The sequence below is a fragment of the Malaclemys terrapin genome (genome assembly GCF_027887155.1).
Source record: "Malaclemys terrapin pileata isolate rMalTer1 chromosome 20 unlocalized genomic scaffold, rMalTer1.hap1 SUPER_20_unloc_4, whole genome shotgun sequence".
Classification (NCBI taxonomy): Eukaryota; Metazoa; Chordata; order Testudines; family Emydidae; genus Malaclemys; species Malaclemys terrapin.
In genome coordinates, this window is record NW_026530191.1 from 125,530 (window position 1) to 146,899 (window position 21,370).

Below are 21,370 nucleotides of genomic sequence, written 5' to 3' on the forward strand. Positions count from 1 at the left end.
GGCATTCACCCAACCAGCCGCCGCCGGGGAGGGCGTTCCTAGCTGAGATGCAGGACCCGGCCCTTTGTACAGCCTGCCTGGGGTGGACTCTGGGACCTCCTCCTGTCTCCGGTCTGTTAGCCCTTTGCCAGCTGCCTCTCCCCACGGCAAAGGGCCCAGGAATTCAGTGTGCCAGGTTAGCGCCAAGGAAGCTCTGCTCCCACACGTGGAAGGCAAAGGGTCCAGGCTGGGTCTGTTCCCCTCACCCCTCTGGGTTTGCACAGGGAGTTGGGTAGAATTTGATGCTCTTGGATTATTTTGCCCCACAGTACGGATGTTTCTTTTAAATAATTTTCTCTACAATCAACGGCAATTTTCACAGCTCCTTTATACCCAAGCCGGTAACAACCCGTCCCAAGGACATAACACTTCTCGCTTTACTTCTCTCAACTCAAATTGCTGTAGCCAGAAACGGTCTTTCGTCGGCATGTGCAGACGGCGAAATTGGCATCTAACCCCTTCCAGCCTCTTGCTACGGATATGAACAGGCCGATCTGCAGGCTTTGCTGGTGCTAACGGAGGACTAGATTATCTGTTCTCGCTCGGGCAGGAATTAATTCACAGCAGAGGTAGGGACTTGTCTTCTACAGTTCAGACTGAGTGATGATTGATGAAGTGAGACATATATAGACACCTAAAGATGCAGAGTCCAGCAGGATTCACCAAACCAGCTTAGCACAATGAGGGTGACATGAAGTGGGAAAGTTCTTAATGTTTTCTCTGAATACTGTGTGGGTGCCTCAGTTTCCCCTATGCAGCTCTTAAATATCTAGGTGGTGGGATAAGGAGGTGTGATTGTTGCAAAGCCCTAGAGGGCAGGTGTGATGGTGTCTGCACAGAGAAGGGTCGATGCCCTGTCTGCTGGCATCTGATGGCCTAGGCCCCTCCCCTGCAAGGTGCCAACTGAAGGTGTTGGAGAACAAAGAGATCAGGTGGCCTCCTGGCCTGGGAAAGAGACAAAGGCCAGCACAGGGGCTGGCTGGGGAAACAGATGGAGGCCCAGATGGGGTCTGGGCTTCCCACCCCACAAGATAGACCTGTACCTACAAGCTCTGTCTGGGACTGTGTTCCTGTCATCTAATAAACCTTCTGTTTTACTGGCTGAGAGTCATGGTGAATCGCAGGAAGTGGGGGGTGCAGGGCCCTGAGTCCCCCACACTCCATGACAGAGGGTTAAGCAAGTCCGACACCTAGGGCCACTTTATGCCACATTAGGCATCTGTCTGCATCTTTTAGCATCTAAATCCCTTTGGAAATGTGGCCCCGAGCGATTTGCCCAAGGTCACAAGCACTAGGGCAAACGCCAGCATCCCAAGTCCCACATGGGATCCCCTGATCCAGCCTCAAAAATAGACAGGGGCCCGAGGCGTTTCTTCCTACGTTTGTCGTTTTTATTAATTTTCAATTTCGAGAAAAATACTCCTCAAAAAAGGAAAAGTTTCTGGAAAGAAAAAAAAAGAGCATTTGAAATCCAGCTATTCATGCTGTCGAGTGCACATCAGAAAGTTACATATGTCCAACAAAAGAAAGGAAGGGGGAAGGCTCGGGAGGAGAATGAGATGCTAAAGAGACTATAGGAAGAAAGGAAAAAAAATAAAAATAAAAAGACAAGTAAACTGAGGGCGGGGAAAGGGGAGGGAATGGATCATTACCAAGTTACCTGTAAAGAAACTGAGGAAATGGGGGGGGGGGGGGGAAATAATAAATAAAAATCAACTAAACTGAGCATAGACAAAAAAAACTCCAGGACATAGAAACGGTGAAACTTAGACGTGATTGGAAGATTTGCTGGCAACTGGTTGAATCCATTAGCGGAGGGACGACCAATTCCCGGCAGCTGTGTGGTCTGCGTCACCCCAATTTCACTCTCTGCATCAGGTTCCCCCGATTCTTACAATGTCTCTAAGCAACAGTCTCTGAGGCGGGGGGTAGAGCCGATCGGGGCTCGATCTTTCGGCTTTCATTCTCCGCCGCTGCTCTCTCTTTCTTTTCTCTTTTTGCCCAGATATGCCTTTTTTTTTTTTGGCTTTCTTTCCAAGGCTGGCCAAAAAGCTCAGAAGCAGGGGTAAGAGAGAAAGAGAAAACTGAGACAACGTTAGTTTCAGATCAAGGTGGAAATATACACAACATCCAACAAAAGTTCTACTCTTTAAAAAAAAAAACCCCAAAAACCCCCCAACAATGTCAACAAAAAAAAAAATCACATCCCGACCTGCTAAAGTTTATAATTAAAAAAAGTAGAAAAGATACTTTACAAAATACAATGGATTTATCTCCTTATTTACATCATAGAAGGGTGGGGTTCTGTACAGCATATCCTGAAGAAATATACACAGAGAAATCACATTTCCAAGAAGAGATCAGCATTGCACAGAGGAAATGGTTTCCTTGGCTTTTAAAGTGCCAGGAGGATCTAGACTACAGTTCTGGAAAAGATTTCCAGACCGGCCGGCTCTAGACGTTTGCTTCCTGTTGCTAGGGTGGTTTAACTAGGCAGCCCAGCTAAGCTCTGGGTTTTTCTTTCCTTCCGGAGTTCACTTCCGATTGCTCCGGGCGGGAGGAAAGGAAAGAGTGTTGCGTTTCGTAGTTGATTCCTCCCGACACCATTTACACAGATCGGTGGGGGTAGGGGCGGTTCTTCGAACACGGGCGTGCGTGTGCCGAGCCGAAGATGGAGGTGGCGCGGGCTGGCATGGCCGAACGGGACGGCGGTCATGCCAGGTGAGGGCATTTTGCTGCGGAGGACAGGCTGACCCTCCCCGCCCCAGTGCCCCCAGAGAACGATCCGCTGGCAAGAGACTAAAGAAAAGCGTTAACATCGCGTGGGCCCCTGCCCGGCACGCCATGGAGGAGCTGTCCAGCGGCCGTCCGGCTTACCCTCGTCCGTCTGCGGAGGTGCGTGGGGGCAGGGGGCATGCCCCGGTGGCTGGCCTGTGGCACACACCGAGCCGCCATTACCCTTTGGTTGCGATTAGAGGGGGGGCTTTGGAGCGGGGAGGGAGAGGTTAGAAGTTGGCCAGGACTGCTAAGCTCTGCCTGCAGTCAATCTTGGTTGTGTCGGTGCCCGTGTACACGAGGGACAGAGCGGCTAGGAAGAGCTGGCACTCCTCCGCAGCCTCGAAGGCCAGCTCGGACTGAACGTAGGAGACGGGGAGCACCGGGCGGAAACTGAAGGAAACAAAACGAAACAAATAAACAAAACCCACCAAGGAACAGGGCGGGAAAAACGCAGCAGGAGGCAGGTTAGGACAAGCACAGACTGAACCACCACCTAATGGATCTCGGCCCCAGGGATGTAGCCAGTACACCCCTCCACCTCAGATCTGCCCCCCACAACACCCTGCCCCATTAGATCTGACCCCACACCACCATTTCCCCCTGGACCTGACCCCCCAAACAGCCTGCACACACACTCACCCCCAGCCCCGCAGCTCTGATCCCCCTGCCCTTCCCAGACCTGACCCCCAGGCAGCACCCCACAACAGAGATCACAGCCAAACGGGTAACTGCCTGCCCCAAACCGCTAGCTCCCACCCATCACCGCCATCAGTTCGGTTGCCTGCACCCCCCACAGCAACCATCCGCATCCCAGGTCAGGCGGTGGGTAACGATACCTCCTTCCCCTCACACCCATGCTCTTCGGGGGGGGCTGCACCCCATGCCCTTAAGGAGCAGCACGAGGTCCTGGTTTTGAGAGCAGGGAAGGCAGCTGCCGTGGGGCACGATCTGACTGCTAGAATCTCCCTGTGTGGCCAGGAGACTCTCCTACGGTGGCCCCTTAGGCCACTCCCAACCCTCCCCCGTCCTCTGACCGCCCTCTCTAGCTTTGCCCTTGTTCCCCCCAGCAGGAAGTTTGCCTCCTCCACCGCATCTCAGCGGGAGAGGGAGGGCAGCCAAGCCTCCCCCGCTCCGGGAGGGAACCACCAGCACTTTCCAAATCAGAACGGAGAAGGTTTCAGATCTGACCTCCAGAAAAGTGCCACCATCCAGCACAACAGGATCCCCCACCACCAGTCCTGTCTGGGGGCTACGGCACTAGGACACCTGGATCTGCCACCCCTTGGCAAGGTGCCAACGTTGATCTCCCACAAATTAAGCCTCCCACGCCCGGAAGATTCGCTGCCGGGCTGCAATCCCCTGCCTCAGCCCAAGCCAGGCTGGTCCCAGCTCCCCGCTTCGAGCCACGGGCTGCCCAGCATCTGGGCACGGAGCAGAGACGAGTCCATGACGGGGGCCCCGCTGCACACTGGCTACGTTCTACTTACCTGCTGGATGGAGACGACTGCTCAGAATCAGAGGGGCTGGTTAAGATCATGGACGACTCTCCCCCCGCCCCAAGCTAGGTCACCCCCCCTTCCAGTGTGGGATCCTTCCTAACCCCTGCCCTAGCTGGCCAATCGGACACAGCCGTACAGTCGACCGGAGGAGAGGGAGAGATGTGACTGGATGCACCCACATCTCTACCCTGATTCGGACGGGAGGCGCCGGGCGCCTCCGGAGGACAGCGCTCAGCCCGCGAGGGGGCACCTCAGCCCAGCCGCCAGGCAGGGGGTGAGGTTAGCGGGCGGGGCGCCCTCCCGGCTCGACATACGTTTTGATCATGGCTTTGAGCGCCGCCTTCCTCTCCCGCTCGGCGAACTTGTCGATGAGGTAGCCGGACATGCAGGGCGCCTGGCGGTAGAGCCTGAAGAAGCGGTGGTAGTTGGACAGGGCCCAGGCGGCGCGCAGGGACAGCGCGTGGGCCACGCAGGGGTCCGCCTTCAGCTCCTTGGTCAGGTAGGCCAGCTCCGTGGTGATGTCTGCAGGGGAGGGGAGGCAGGTGGTTACCGCGGCTGGCCACAGGCCCGTTCCCAGCCCTGGGGGCGCTGCAGAGCCGGGTCGGTCTCCTGGCACTGGCTGGGAGGCTCTCCATCTCGGATGGCCATTTTCATTGGCTCTTTGGGGGCTCTATGGCTCAGAATCCCTGGGGAGTCCTCCAAGGCTCACCATAGAGCGCAGACTGGAGCAGGGTGACGGATAGAGTGGCACTTATGTAGGCAACCACTCTAGGCACAGCTCTGCAGCCAAGGGGGGACCCCACCCAAGGGCTGCGCATCCCCGATCTGTGGCCAAGGGCTTGGGGAGGGGAAAATGACACCCTCTAGGGCAGGATCTCTATGGTTAGGGAATGTGGGGCCAGCAGCCAAGGAGGCTCTGCATATTTATACTGCGTGGGCCTTCCCCTCCCGTCCCCGGCCAGGGCCTGCCCGGCTCGCTCACCGCCAGAGTTCTTGGTGAAGATGTAATAGAGGATGCGGTAGGCGGTGAACTCCCCCACGTTGCCCGGCAGGTTCTCCGCATAAAGAGACTTGAGCTGGGTCTGGCACTGGTTGAATTCCTCATGATCTCCCTGGGGAGAGACGGGAATTCTTGTTATCAGGGCGGGGCCTGACTCACCCAAAACGCATTACTGAGGGATTGGGGAGAGAACCCAGGAGTCCTGGCTCCCAGCCCCCCCCGCTCTAACCACTAGACCCCACCACCTCCCAAAGTCAGGGATAGAACCCAGGAGTCCAATTGGATGCTCAAGCCAACTTGCCCTTTTTTGCACCCCTTACACCCGGCCCATTCCACATTGCCTCCAACGCTCGAGTTTTATCTCAGCCGACAGACATCCCCCCCCCGCCCGCCTGCCCTCCAATGACGGAGCGAGCGTGCAGCCGACAACCCAGATGCCCACCCCTCCTCACCTTCTCCAGCGCTATCCGGGCATGGGTTTCGTACACCTCCACCGTGAACTCCGTGCGGATGCCCTGAACCTGCATGGAGCAGGAGAAAGGGGTTACTCCAGACACAAGCAGGGACCCCCCATGCGTTATCTAGGTCGGATTCAACACAACCCCCTCCCCCGATGATGAGCGTCCTGCCACCAGACTGTCCCATGGAGCCGCTTCTCCTGTACCAAGAGTGGCAGAGGTCGGGGGGCCTCCGAGGGGCCACCTTATGAACTCTGACTAGCTGCTCCCGCAGCGGTGCCAACAGGGCAGGCCAGCGAGGTGGGCAGCTCCGGAGAGTGAGGACAAGTTAACCCCACGGCCCAGCAGTCAGCGCTGGGGGAATCCGAGGGCCGGGAGGAAGAGGTTGTACACACAGAATATAGTGAGACAGTAACGTATGATGCCACCTGTCTAGGAAGGGAGAATTCCTCTCCCGACGCAAGACAGGAAGTTGCTTGTAGCTGCCACCAATTTTGAATGAGGTCAAACAGCAAGTGAAGTACGGTTGGATAAGAGAACCCAGGAGTCCTGGCTGCCAGCCCTCTCTGCTCTAACCACTGGACCCCACTCTCCTCCCAGAGCTGGGGAGAGAACCCAGGAGTCCCAAGTCGCACCATGTCTAGTCATTTAGGGCTTGTCTATATGGAGAAGTTAACCAACATGGATAGCAGGAGAATGATCCAGCGTGACCCCGTGTGGACACCCTAGACTTGAGTCGTGACTCTGCATCCAAAGCAGCTGGTTTCCCGGTGCAGAGGGGCCCTCGGAGGAAGGCCTTTGCCAAGGTCCATTTTTGCAGCTCAGTTCCCCGTAGACCCCTCCCGGGGGAGGGGCGGGCAACTCACCGTGAGGTCCTGCCGGATGGATTTCATCTGCTCGCAAGCAAAGGCATAATCCTGCTTCTCCTTCCAGTGCGACTTCACCATGGACAGGGATTTCTTCAGCACCTGGGGACGTAGAGCGCCTGGGTGAGCAGGGGACGCGAGTGAGAGCGGCGACACCCAGGGGACAGCAGCACCCGCACTAGACAGGGCAGCGTTAGTGTCCCGGCTGTCATGGGGAGCAGACCTCAGCTCCCGGCCCCAGTGCTTCACGAGACAGCAGGCCGCGAAGCCAGGCTGGCCTGCGGGCCGGCTGATCGCTGCTTTGGAGGGGTGCGCCTTTGGGGGTGATGACCATAATGCTAGGGGCTGCCCAGACCCCAACCCGAGATCAGACCCCAACCCAGATCCGGGGCCCACCCTCACCCAGCTTCCATATGTGGGGTGCTACCTAGGCAGAGTCCCCCACTGGAGTATGACACAGACAAAGCCTGGGAGGGGAAACTGAGGCAGGAAACAGGGAAGTGACTTGCGCCCCCCCCCCCCCCCCCCCGAGGCATCCTGGACACCAGTCCGGCACTCTGTCCACTAGCGCCCGATGGCACCAGCAGAGTACCGGGCCTGCCAGCTTTCACGTGGCACAGAGCATTAGCTCCTCGCCTTGCCAGTTCACTGGATACCCTCAGAGCTGTGATCTCAGCTGGGACACCTCCTCGGCTCCCAGCATTATGTTCCCCCCACCCCAATCCCATCTGGGGCCCCTGGCCTGATGGGGCCTGCCCCGGGGCACTCCAGTAACCCCAGCGGAGGCTGCCCGGCGCTCACCGAGACAGGCCGGACGGTGGAGGGGTCTGGGGCGCACGTGAGCCGTAGGTAGTGCTTGGTGATCTCCTGACAGGTGCCCATAATCTTCAGCTCATTCCAGTCCAGGCTCTCCGAGCCGGCAGGGTCCAGGCTGTTGATGGACAGGATGAGGGGCTCCAGGCGCAGCTTCTTGGAGTGGCCGTGCTGGAAGCGGGCCGCCCGCCGCTGCTTCTTGAACTCCTTCTCGGGGTCCTCGTAGTCCATGGCGTTCCGCCGGCGGTTGCGCTTGGAGGGGCCCTGGTCATGCCTGAAAGGGACGTGGCCGGGAGGCTCAGCACAGCAGCCAAGTGGAGGGGGCAGCAGATTTGCCCAGGATCACATGGCAAGTCTGTGGGAGGAACTGGGATAGAACCCAGGAGTCCTGGCCCCCAACCCCACCCCACAGCCGGGTAGAGAACCCAGAAGTCCTGACTCCCACTCTGCCCTTGCTCTAACCCACTAGCGCCCATTCCCCATCGAGAACCCAGGAGAACCCAGGAGTCCTGGCTCCGCGTCTGCACTCAAACTCTGCTGGTTTGGACAGCGACGCCACGGACCGACCTGAAGCTAAGCCAGGCTGGTCCCGACCCCGAGAGCCCCCCACCTAACCACTTCCTGGCTGGCGTGCCCAAGACCGGGACGCGGCGGGGTTACCTTTTACCCCTCTGCATCCTCATGCGGCCCCGCTCCATGTGCCCCCCTCGGCCGCGGTTTTTCGGCGCACTCCTGCGGCTGGCCAGGCGGCAGTCGGTGCCAGAGAAGGAGCTGTCGGAGTCCGAATGGGAATCGCTGCCCGAAAGAGGCAAGGTTAGAGCCCGGCATCTCAGCCTTGCCCCCTTCCCCCGAAGGGCCTGCCCACAGCAATCCTGGGGCCCCCTCCACCCCTCCTCCAAGAGCCAGTCCAGGGCTCTTCCCCCGCTGCCCCCCCCCAGTCTCCTGCATGTGGGGGGAGGGGGGTGAGAGCTCCCCCTGAGGAGGAGAAGCACAGGCAGTTCTCCCCACTCCGAGCAACGGGCTCAGGCTCTCTGCAGACTCAGGCAGGCGTCGCTGTGCCAGTCACACTGGGGTCCCATTTCCAACGTTGTCTCCCCACCCACCAGGGCAGCAAGTTTTCAGGGTCCTGGAGGGGCCCGAGGGCTGAGCCAGTGGCGTGAGGGATACCAGCTTGGCTGGGCCTGGGGTGGGGAATACCAGGCTAGACAGGCCCAGGGGCCTGATTGGGCGGGAGAGAGAAGAGAGACACGCCGGGTAGGACAGACCCTGGGGTCTGATCTTGTTTCCAATCACATCACGTCCTCAGGGTCTAGCTAGGGCTGTCTGAGGAGTCCACCCTCATGTATCCCGGTATTCTGGCTGGGCCCCCGCGCAGCCCCAGCCCCCTACCTGCGCCGGAAGTGGCGGCTGGGCGAGCGAGAGGATGAGCGGGAGCGGGAGCCAGCGCTGGAGGACGAGCTGTTCTCCTTCATGAAGACGTTGCGGTTCCCAAATTTGGTGGGGAAGCTGTTCCCTCGGGCCCGGCTGGCCCCGCCACCCCCACCGCGCTGGGACTGGGAGCCCACCGCGCCGCCCCCACCGTTGCCCCTCTGCTGCTGCTGCGACAGGCCGGCCGGCATGGGGCCCCGGGGAGCGTGAAGCGAAGACATCTCCCAGCGCTTCTTCTTGGGGCTCTCAGCCATACTGTCCCTGCCCAGCCTGGAAGGGAGAGGGCACGTTACGAGAGACGCCGCTGGGGGGTCAGAGCTCAGCTACCTGCTTCTTGGGGGGGCTGAGATCACCCGTTTTACAACAGTGCCTACTCCTGACAGTATCTGGAGAACTCAGGAGTCCTGGCTCCCAGCCCGCTCTGCTCTAACCACTACATCCCACGGCCCCTCAAGAGCTGGGGACAGAACCCAGGAGTCCTGGCTCCCAGCCCCGCTCTGTTCCGCCCCCCCGACCCTCACCCCGCCGGCACTGTGGCTCACCCCGGCAGCGGCTCCCTGCTCCAGTCGATGGTGTAGGCTGTGCCATCCTGCAGCCTGGCTTGCAGCACCTCTTTCAGCAGCTTCTCCGTCCGGTCCTTGTCCTCCTCCGACTCGCAGGCGGTGAAGCAGCGCTGGACGTATTCCTTCATGTCCTGGGGCCAGTCCTCTGGTTTGCCAGCAGACGAGCTAAGGGGGAAAGGTCCAGAAAAGAAGCCAGACATTAGAGACCCAGGGTGAGCCACTCAAGCAGGGTTTGGGAGGGGATATAAACTCCTGCAGTCCAGGGCACAGACCCGCCCCAAGCTGATGGGACTTATAGATCCCAAGATGGGGCAAACCTAGGCTAGATCAGGCCAGAAGATATGGGGATACGACATCCCATATTCTTCATTGAGATATGGTCATGATAGGAATATGGCACAACTAAGATGTGTTTTATGCAGCATGGGTCATGCGAGGTATCATTGGAAAGGTTCTGATTTACTGAATAGGATTACCCAATTTGTACGCATGGATCATTTCTGTATCTGAAGTTGGGAATACTGACTATGTAACAATTACAACAGTGTGTACACCCTGGGAACGCCCACCAGACAGTACGCAAACAGCCTGGATGGGCCGTTAGGAAGGACAATCCAACTTTGAAGATACGAATCTCCCGTCTTCCCAGAAGTTTCCTTAGATGCTGCTCTGACATTACAGGGTCAGGTGATCATGTCACCTGGTACTAGGCTCCATCTTGGGCTTCTAGTGTTTTTCCATTAGGAGTGGGTGGGGGTCAAACAAGGAAACAAAGGATTCCTGCCATATGCAAATCATATTTAAGGCCGGGGAGTGAGTTAATCTTGGTTCTTCTCCACTGCCTCCTTGCCCAAGAAGGGAGACTGCTGAAAACACCTGAAGAAACAAAGGAACTAAGCTGGGGGGGGGGGTGGGGCAGGGGCTGAGCCCAGGCGAGAAAGGTCTGGCCTGCAATAGGAATTCCTGGAGATTTAAGCTGCCAGCAGTGCAGTTTACCTTCAAGAAACTCTGCAACCCGCTTGAAACAACATTTACGGTGAGAAATTATTTGTAGTTAGTATTCAGCTTAGTTTGCGTGTTTTGTTTTATTTGCTCAGTGATCTGCTTTGTTCTGTTTGCTGTCTCTTAGAATCACTTACAATTTACCTTTTTTGTTTATTCTGAAACCCGGTTTGTGCAATTCATAACCGGGGAGGAGGTAAAAAGCTGTGCAGATCTTCCTCCCCATTGAGGGAGGGAGCGAATTTCATGAGCTTATGCCATATAGATCTCGATACAGCAGAAGACCATATAATTTTGGGTTTACACTCCACAGGGTGTGTGCAACAGAGTGCCGGGCAACTCCCCGAGCTGTCTTCCCACACAGAGCTGACTGCAGACTCTGTGTGAGTCCACAGCTGAGTGCGTGTGTGTGTGCAGCAGGACAGGGTGAGGGAGCCCAGGCTGGTGGAACGGCCGGGCTCAGCGGGACCCCAGTACATCAGGTGGCACCCCGGAAGGGGGGGGTCCAACCTGTCACGATGGGAAATATTAACGCTGTTGGACAAGGCACTGGGAAGCCCCCAACTGGAGTCCTGTGTCCCATTTCGGGCACCCCAGGGTTTTTCCAAAGCCAGGAGGCACCGTTGTGATCATCTAATCTGATCTCTTTAACATAGGCCAGAGAACTCCCTGGAAATAATTCAAGGAAGAGGAATCCAAGCCAGACGGGCAGAGAAGGGCTGCTAGGATGAACAGGGGAGTGGAGAGCTGATCTTATGAGAAACTTTGCCCACGGGGAGTTTAGGGGCAGGGCTGGGATTCTAACTCCGCTGTCGCTCCCAGCCCTGCGTCGCTTCCCCCTTTATAGACCAGCCCACCTCCCTAAGGGGTTGAGTGTGACTGACGGAGCGGCAGGGGAGTGAGACACGTACCCTTGGTTGTGATGTTTCTCCGAGTTCTGCTGCGGCCCGAAGTTGCCGTGCTGGTCCGAGGCCCCGAAGTTCTGGTTCGTTAACACGAAGGGGCGTTTCTGGATGTTGAATTTCAGGCCGCCGGCTCCAGGGGCTTCTGCTGAGACAAGGGAGAAGTTTACCGGATGGCTCGAAGCAGGAGGTGAATTCCGAGTTTATTAAATCCTTGGATTTGAGGGACTCACTCGAGATCAAGCCCCCAAACTAGATACACGGGACCCCAACATCTGTTGGACTTGATTTAAGCCAATCCACCATCTCTCTAATTTTACTTGGAAACAGAATCTCCTTAACTGCTATGTCGTCTTGCTGGGCTGATGCTAAAACCCCTGTATAAACAGCCCTATGTCCCATCCCAGAGGTGGCTTCACCTCTGCATCAGGCGAGGGACCCCTGTATAACCAGTCCTGTGCCCCGCTACAGAGGTGGCTGCATCTCAGCACCAGGACAAGCATCTCTGTATAGCCAGTCCCACGCCCCACCCCAGAAGCGGCTGCATCCAAACACAGGGCAAGCAATACAGGAGGGGAGGGGAGGGCCTCTAGAGAGAAGGCAGAAGGCTAACACACTTGATGCCCCTTAGAGGAAAGTCTCCATTGCGGAGCACGCCCCCATGAGGAGGGAAGGGGTAATAGTTGTTTTGACAGACTGGGAACGAGCACAAAGCGCTGATACGCTCTGAAGAGCTGTGTACGCGGCTCTGTGTTTATTACGTCTCTATTTAGGATCGCCCGAGCTCATTTATAAGTCGAGAGATGCTTTTCCTCATCAACAGGGCCACCAACTTCACCTGGGCTCTGAAAGTTACGCTGGGCCTCCAACTCTGACATTCGCCACCAGTAAAGGGTCGGTGACAGGAACCTTGTCAACAGCTGGGATGTTGCACGAGCCAAAATACAGTCCCGCTCCCAGTGCCAGAGCGGGGCTGGCTCTGTGCTGCCAACAGGGTGAGCGACTGATCTGAGACCCACTCCAGTTCATCCAGCCACTCAGCTGAGGAGAGCGAAATAGAGCCCAGGAGACCCGGCACCAGTCTCCCCCACCCTGCTTTAACCCGTAAGAACTACCCAGAGCTGGGAACAGAATCCAGAAGTCTTAGCTCCCCACCCTAACCACTAGAACACGCTCCGCCAGGATGGCTGGGTTCTGTTCCTGCCTCCCTGCCCCCTTCCCCTTGCTCTAACCCACCAGACCCAGGGATAGAACCCAGGAATGCTGGCTCCCAGCCTCCCCTGCTCTAATCCCCTAGTATCCCACTCCCCTCCCAGAGCTGGGGACAGAACCCAGGAGTCCTGGCTTCCAGATCCCCCGGCTCTAATCCTTTGACCCCTCCCAGGCCTGGTACCCAGGAGTAGCCAATTGCACTCAGGACCAGGACTCACGTTTCATGCGGTTCCACAGCTGCTGCCCCTTCTTGGGCTTGGGCCCCTCTGAGTAGCCGTGCTGGCTGTAGGAGGCGCCGGAGGAGTTCTGCTGCAGGTGCTGGCCCCCGGACGAGCCGCCCTGCTGCTGGCCCATGGCGCCCCCGGGGTGGTTGCCATGCTGTGGAGGCGGCTGCGGGGGATTGGAGGTGGCCATCTGCTGCTGTTGGTTGGGGTAGGCCATGCCTTCCTCCATGCCAGGGACTGGAGGCTGGAAGGGGGAGAGAGACGCTTTCAGTGGAGGGTGGCACACGACTGCCCTGCACAGGTGTCAAGGCCCGGTGAGAAGCAGATTATGGGTAGAGGTGTAGACAAACTGGCCCATCCCCCCTCCCAGATACACCAGTGTAGCCCCACGGCCTTCACGGGGCAAGGAGGGGGGAACTGGGCCAACAGCCATTTTCAGCCTGTCGTCTTAAGAATTGGGGAGCGGCCAAGGGTTACAAGCCCCCGGCTCAAGAGGAAAAGTGTGTACCTCAGTTTCTTGCCTGCTGTCATACAACCAACAGGTGGCAGCCCTGACACCCAGTCCCTGTGCTCTACCCCACCCCCTCCCAGAGCTGGGGAAAGAACCCAGGAGTCCTGGCTCACAGCCCCCCCGCTCTAACCACTAGACCCCACTCTGCTTCCAGAGCAGGGGAGAGAACCCAGGAGTCCTGGCTTCCAGCCCCCCAATCTAACCACTAGACCCCACTCCTCTCCCAGAGTGGGGGAGAACCCAGGAGTCCTGGCTTCCAGCCCCCCTCTCTAACTAGACAACACTCCTGCCAAGAGTCTCAAACAGAATCCAGTCACTTCTCACTCCTAGTCCCTCCTGCTCCAACCCCTAGGGAACATGGCACCTCTGAGCCAAGGACTGAACCCAGGTGCGCCAAGTCCTGTTCTAACCACTAGGCCACATCCTGACACGACTCCTGGCCCTGGGTGGGAGGAAAGAACCAAGCACTGTCCAGAAGGCCGGGCAGCGTGACCCCTGAGTGCTCTGTGAGGGCTGGGACATTGGGACCTACCTGGTTCACGTTCCCTTGGTGCTGGCCCGGCCCTTGCGGCTGCTGGGCCGTCGAAGAGGAATACGACCCTGCGACCCCGTACTGGTTGGGGAAGCTGTAGCCTGGGTAGACGTTCTGCAGAGAAGAGCCCAGCCCCACAGAGTCGCATCAGGACACAGCACTTGGCAAGTGTTTTACAAATGCTGGCTAACCACACCCCCCCACACCCTGCCCCCCGCAAAAGATATTAAAGGCTTCCAGCCCGTCCCAAAGTCAACTCCCACCGCCCAGCATCTCTCACGAGCGGATGCTAAGTCCCTTAGCAAGAGACGAGCTGGGGCTAGACCCCAGGGCTCCTAAGAGATCGCAAGCACAGGGCAGGGGATAAATCGCTCACCATTGGGTAACAGTAATTATAGGGGTATCCGAAGCTGTACGGCTGGTACCACTGGTAATATTGTTGCTGCTGCAGGGCGTTGGGGTCTCCTTGCTGGGAGGCATACTGCAGAGAAACACACGGGATCATCAGGAAAGGCAGGGACTAGGGAGCGCAGACGGGACCCCACTAGCCTTGCGCAGTGGCCGCGGTTAGTCCTCTGTTGGCTATCCCACGGTGCACTGCACCGGGTACCAGACCTCTGGATATGACCTGCTGCTGTGACAGCAGGGGATAGCAACCCAGATTTTTCCCAGCATGCACCGATACACAATAAGGTAGCGCAGGACGTGTGCGCACACACACACAACACTGTCGATAGAAGACCGTGTCTAAAACCACAACCCAACCGGGTCAGACGACAGACTGGAAGCTCACTGGGGGCTTTTTGTTCTGGGTTTGTACAGCAGCTCACACGACGGGGCCCCGATCCAGGGCTGGGGCTCCCGAGGGCAGCAGCCACGGAGATAAAGAAGAGCGAATGTGTCCAATCAGCAAGGTATAAAACGTAGTCATCCCAAGTGGTCTGAGGTGATTTGTGGTAACAGATGGGGGCCCCGCAGCGGTTGGAGCTGTCCATACACAAGACCGTCCCTGCTCTAGAGAGTTTGACGATCTAAATGGACAAGACAGGCAGAGGAAGGGGACTGGAGGGTAAGCGACTTCCCCAGGTTCACCCAGCAAAGCCAGGTCTCCCAAGTTCCAGTCCTGTGCTCTATTGACTAGGTTACACCGTCAGCCCGTGAAACAGTATGATCATTCTCTCGGGCACTGGGGCAGGGTAAGATCTCCGGGCACGCTGGCTCCCAGGAGACCAGAATCCCATCAAAAAGCGGGGGGCATGTTACCTGCGTGTTAGCCGGTCCGTTGTTGGAGCCCTTGCTGGTCCCAGAGGCGGCGTTGGCTTTGCTGATACTGGCCAGTGCCTGCCTGGCTTTCTCCCACTCAGGGTTCTCGTGTGCCTGCCCCTCCATGCTGTTTTCCCGGGCTGTGTTGTTCCCGAGATTGTACTGGGGAGCCCTGGACGGGTGAAGAGAAAGACGAGAGTTACGCTTGGAGCCTGGGAATGAATCCCCCTGCCCTGGCTGAACAGGTAAGGGTCAACCCCAGGCAGTCGAGGGTAAAGCAAACTGCAGTTTTAGCTAAGAGCAGAAGGGAGGCAGGAGTGCCACCCAGAGGATAAATACAGCGATTCTCTTGGCAGGCACTCTACTGCACACACCTCAACTCTTGCCGCTGTTCCCTCCTCCTCCGCACTAGGGTCTCCTGCTCACACATGGTAACTAATGAGGACACACTATGATGCTTATCTGCACCCGCCCCCTGCTGTAGTATCTAAGCAATCAATGTATTAATCCCCACAGCAGCTGCATGAGGCTGGGCAGGGCTATCACCCCCATGCTACAGAGGGGAAACCGAGGCACAGAGAGGCTAGGAGGGAAAGGAACCCAAGTCATTAGGTCCATCCTGCTCTGGGAGTCGTGTCACCATGACCTCCCACAGCCAAACAGGATACGGCCACTAGGAATTGGCCTGAGATACTTCATTTCACACAGATCACCAAACTGCCAGAGGGGAGCAGCCTTCACCCATGGGATCCGGAGTCAAACTTAGACGTGTCTAGCTCTGTCCCTTACTGCCAGTCCCCTTCTCTATCCGACAAAGGCGCATACGCTCAGATAGTCCCGTTGAGTCTGGTGTGGCTATTTCGCTCCCAGGCATCTAGTGTCTTTATGACAACACAAACAAGCTTTCGGCTTCACAGGTAAGTCAGAGGGCAACATTACAGGGTGTTATACCTCTGCCCTTCTCACCTGCATTTTGCTCATTAATCCACCTGCTGCCACAACTACTTCTATGCATCAAACCGCCGAGTGACTTTCAAAGAGCTGTCGATTTAGTTTTTTAAAAAATAAAAAAGGAAATCGCTAAACAAATAAAAGCAGCATGCTTCCCACTTCAAAATGACACGGCTTATTTTCAGTTGTCCAACATCTGGCAAGCCCCAGGGCTTAGAAAACACCCAGCTAAACTATGAAGAAAACTATACAAAGTCATCTTGCTTGGCCAGGGAGAGGATATTTTAGGAAGCTGAGTAGAATGCCCCTAAACTGATCAGATTTCATACCAATGTTGTGTCGCCTTTTGCTTATAATGAAGGCATTAAGAGGTTTTATGGTAGAAATTCATGTCTTGTCTACCCAGTTCTTTCCTGGAAGACTCCATGGTTGACTGGATAAAAATCGAAGATTATTTTTATGAAATCAGATTTTTTGATTATTTAAATTTTAATAAGGTTTACTTTTTAAAAATAAACCTGTTTCAAAGAAAATCTGAATTTAATACAAGATATGTTAGGCCTAAAGTAATTAAAAAATAAAACTGCTGAATCCATGAACTTCTACCAGAAAAACTTTGAGTTAAAGTCTGATTTTCTATATAAAGAAAGAATCCGGGGAAAACATCTAACTTATGACATCAAACTTTATATATATGGCACAACAGTAATAACTAAGCAATAGAATAAATGGACACAAATCGGACATCAGGAATGGTAACATACAAAAGCCAGTAAGTGAACACTTCAATCTCCCTGGTCATTCTATTACAGATTTAAAAGTCACTATCATTGAACAAAAAAACTTTAGAAACAGACTTCAAAGAGAAACAGCAGAACTAAAATTCATTTGCAAATTTAACACCATTAATTTGGGCTTGAATAGGGACTGGGAGTGGCTGGCTCATTACAGAAGCATCTTTTCCTCTCCTGGAATTGACACCTCCTCATCTATTATTGGGAGTAGACCAAATCCACCCTGATTGAATTGACCCTGTCAACACTGGTTCTCCACTTGCGAAGTAACTCCCTGCTCTCCATGGGTCAGTATATAATGCCTGCATCTGTAACTTTCACTCCATGCATCTGAAGAAGTGAGGTTTTTACCCATGAAAGCTTATGCCCAAATAAATCTGTTAGTCTTTGAGGTGCCACCGGACTCCTTGTTGTTTTTGTAGATACAGACTAACACGGCTACCCCCTGATACTTAACTAAGCAATATCTCATTCTCCTTTTTCCAACATACTAAAAATGTACAATTAATAATCTGAAAATATTAAACTATATAATTGTTTAAATAAGTGTAGATATACTGTACACCCAAAGATAGCAAAAAGATTAACCACATCTACTGTAAAGGTGCTACATTTTAATGGTTCTATCAACCAATGAGAACGCACCATTCATAAGAAAAATAACTGAAGTACAAATGGAAAAGTTGATTTAAATTGATGGTTTAAATAGAGGCTTTCCACTTGGTGATTCAAATCATGATTGATATCTATCCATCCGGCTGGAGAACTGGCAGGACTATGACATCACAAGTACCAAGGTGACATGGGGAAAGTTAAGGCTTTGCAGGATTCTAAGCCAATGGCTAGGGGAAGATCTTTCCAGACTCTCTTTCCAACACTGATTTAACTCAAAACTGATCGTTAGAAGAAAAGATCTCTTTGACTCTTTATCTAACGCACCATCCTCCTGGTTTCATAAAAAAGGTTTTGACCCACACCATGATGGAGCACAAGACCCAGTGGCTGGACGTTAAAGCCAAACAAATTAGAAACGAGTCACAAATTTGTAACTGCAAGGGTCTGTGGCCAATGGAACAAACTCCCACAGGTTGTGCCGAATTGAATTCTCCATCTCTTGATGGTATCAAATCAAGACTGGATGCCTTTCTGGAAGACGCTTGTTTAGTTAAATGCAAGTTATTGGGGTCAGTAGAAGGGGAATTAGGGGAAATTCTATGGCCTGTTAAATGGGAGGTCAGGCTAGATGATTTAATGTTCCTGCCGGCCTTAAGAGTTTGCTAAGCTATGACTCGCTTGCCAACCGCATAAACCTCCCCCTCAAACACAGGTAAATCCCAATAAACAGTTAACGGTAAAAGAGATTTCTTTATACATCACAAAAGAAGAAAAAAAGGAACACCCTCAGTTTTCCTCCTACCCCCGACAACCTTTAAAACCCACAACACCCTGGTATGCAGCAAAACGATTCACATGTAGTTTTAAGGCCTTTAAAAAGGAACTGAAAATGTGTGTCCACTCCGGGAGGGTCCCAGCCTACAATGAGCTCAGCGAGGGACCTTCCAACAAAGTTGACAGGGGACCCACATGGGCCAAGTGGTTTTGCCTGCGGAGAATTCATTGCAGGACTGGAGCTCAGAACTTCACAGTGCTAAACGCAGCCATGCAAATCACGAATGTTACACTTAATACCAAAGTCAGCCAAACGACACTAGTTTGACAAGTTCTCATACTAAGGCAGTCTGCTTTGTGCTATATTTCTAAGCCTTTGACTTAATGTTTACGACAGAAAAACCACACCCTAAAATAATGTGAAATCCACAGACCACTTAAAAGGTTTTACTGCAGCTCTTCAGCGATGAGCCCATTAATTTGCTTCTGGCTTCCTTGGTCACTCTGATTGACTCTTTCAGATTTGTGCTCAGAATTTTTATCCTCACACCCTCAGTACCAATAAACATTTCAACTTACTGAAGCATTTAAAGGGGTTCACCCATCTACTCTAGTCACACTTGACGTAACAAAGATGCAGAAGACTTGTTTAGACACACAAGCTGGACCACTTTGATACCGGTATAATTAAAGTCGGTGCATTAATCTTCCCCAGCGTGGATGCAGTCATCAAGATGTTTATACTGGTATAGCTCATTCCCACATGAGGGAAATCAGCTATACTGGTGTAGCTGTATCCACACGGGCATAACTATTTCAGCAATATCAATCGTACCCCTAACTGAAACAGCTATACCAGTAAAAAAAACCTGGCTTAACCCACCACTGCTCCCCCCAACCTTGCTTTGCCCCATTTTCAAAGGCCGTGAGAAAAGATGGGCCTTTCCATGGTGCAGTAGAAAAAGAGCCTCGACAAGGTCAGGGTCTCACATAGCAGGTGGCAACTCTCGCCTTAAAAAGTCAACATTCTCCTCCACGTCATTTTAAAATTATAACTACACAAGATGAGGATGATCCTGTGCACAGTGTCAGCCACTGTGTCCGGCTCGCTACAACGCACAGAGAACAAGGACCCGTTCCTGTCCCTTCTGAATCACTAGCTTATGCCCTGAAAGAGAAGATTCCTTTGTAGCTATTTGGTGACAAGACGATCCAGCCCGGCTAACTGGCAGCCTGGGAGAATAAGGGGAGCTTAGTTTGCTTTGGCCCATAAATCCGGGCTCCTGTCAAAGGAAGACAGTCCCTGCTAGAGACATTTCACTGCTTCCTCTACTCCCCTGCCCCACAAAAACCTCAACGCAGCAGTATATTAACGAGCAACCTGTTCCCACCCAAGCACCCAACACGCAAAGATCACCATTCAGAGGCTCGCTGGTCGCCTATGTTGGTCGCCATCGTTCAGTCGCTGGAGTGGGGGGGGAGAAATCTGGGATTCTAGATGTCGCTCCCCGACCCGGCTCCGTAGACAGAACGCAGCCCCCCGGGGGCGCGCCCCTCTCTCGCGGGTGCCGGGGGGCAGAGGAGAAAGTCACGGCAGCCTCAAGCCCGGTGCCTCCTGGGGCAGGAATCCAGGGGGCTGGGGTGGGAACGCAGGGTGCCCAGCCCCACTGTCCAGGGCAGGAAACTGAGGCCCGTCAGGTGGGCGTGCGCCAGAAAGCTCCCCCTTCAGTCACGGCCTTCTCAGGGGTGCAGACCCCCCCCCCACTCCCACAGGCCTACGCCCCTCTCTGCCTATCCCCCCCCCCACACCCCTGCCTTGCTCCTCAGCCCCTGGCCACGGGGCCCGACCAGGCCTCTGGCCCCACACCCCTCCAGCCCCCCCCCCGACTCTCAGAGCCCCCCCCCGACTCTCAGAGCCCCCCCCGACTCTCAGAGCCCCCCCCCGACTCTCAGAGCCCCCCCCCCGACTCTCAGAGCCCCCCCCCGACTCTCAGAGCCCCCCCCGACTCTCAGAGCCCCCCCCGACTCTCAGAGCCCCCCCCCGACTCTCAGAGCCCCCCCCCGACTCTCAGAGCCCCCCTAGATCCCTGCCTGGGCCCCCAAGGCCTTTAACTGGCCCCACAGCCCCTTGCTCGGGCGTCGCCCCCCCCCCAGCCCCGCCTGGCCCCCCTCGGCTCCTCTAGGCCCCACGGGCCCCGTTCGGGCTTCAGGCCCGGCCCGCCCGGCTCCCCCCGCCCCCGCTAGGCCCCGGGCGCTGCGCTGTGGGGGAGGGGCGCGTCGCGGGGTGTCTCGCGCGCCGCGCTGGCTCCGTCCCGCGCTCTCAAGATGGCGGCGGCCTCCCTAGTGCTGGTTTTTCCCCCCCCCCCTCCCGCTCGCGTCCTTCCGGGGCGCCTCGCGCGGCACGTAGCGTGACGCACGCGGCAAGGGTGGAGAGAGAGAGAGAGAGAGCGCGAGCGAAGGTCGGCGGCGGCGGAGTAACGTCACGACGCAGGGCGCGCCACCCGTCCCTCGCCTCTCCGTCCGGCCAATCGGGAGGGAGGAGCTCGGGTTGGATTGGCGAACGGGGCGGAGAGGCGGGCAGCCTCAGGCGCAGCCAATGAGGGCAAAGAAGGTGGGTGCCAGGGGCGGGATGGTGGCTTAGGAGGGACAGAGCCCTTCAAAGGCGGAAGCAAAAAAAAAATGGGGGAGGGGATCCGACCTAGGGGATGCTTGGGTTCTCTCCCCAGCGCTGGCAGGGGAGTGGGGTCTAGTGGTTAGAGCTGGGGAGGAGGGGGGCTGGGAGCCAGGACTCCTGGGTTCTCTCCCCGGCTCTGGGAGGGGAGTGGGGTCCAGTGGTTAGAGCAGGAGGGGGCTGGGAGCCAGGACTCCTGGGTTCTCTCCCCGGCTCTGGGAGGGGAGTGGGGTCCAGTGGTTAGAGCAGGGGGGGCTGGGAGCCAGGACTCCTGGGTTCTTTCCCCAGCTCTGCAACAATCACCAAGTCCGCTTACAATGAGCAGATTTTGGTTTGGTTGTTTTTAATTGCTCATCATGTTATAGGTGGCAGGTTTGGGGAGGGTTCGTCCGCGTTTTGTTTGTTGTTTTTCATCCTCACTCACTCTCTGCTGTGCGCATGCACACAGTTCTAGGGGGAGTTTAAAAAGCCTTTA

General features: G+C 55.5%; 1 protein-coding gene across 1 annotated transcript; it reads right to left on the reverse strand.

The window, feature by feature from the left end:
• Positions 1–1,408: 1,408 nt before the first annotated feature.
• Positions 1,409–19,979, reverse strand: LENG8 (leukocyte receptor cluster member 8). The gene is made up of 15 exons (XM_054015065.1): positions 19,642–19,979; positions 15,091–15,262; positions 14,204–14,308; positions 13,828–13,941; positions 12,779–13,028; positions 11,358–11,493; positions 9,424–9,609; positions 8,843–9,151; positions 8,114–8,248; positions 7,442–7,727; positions 6,641–6,742; positions 5,769–5,837; positions 5,299–5,428; positions 4,631–4,838; positions 1,409–3,207 (listed from the first exon to the last, which is right to left on the reverse strand). Exons 1-15 carry the CDS (start codon positions 19,677–19,679, stop codon positions 3,045–3,047), a joined length of 2,403 nt encoding a protein of 800 aa, XP_053871040.1. The 5' UTR covers positions 19,680–19,979; the 3' UTR covers positions 1,409–3,044.
• Positions 19,980–21,370: the final 1,391 nt, after the last annotated feature.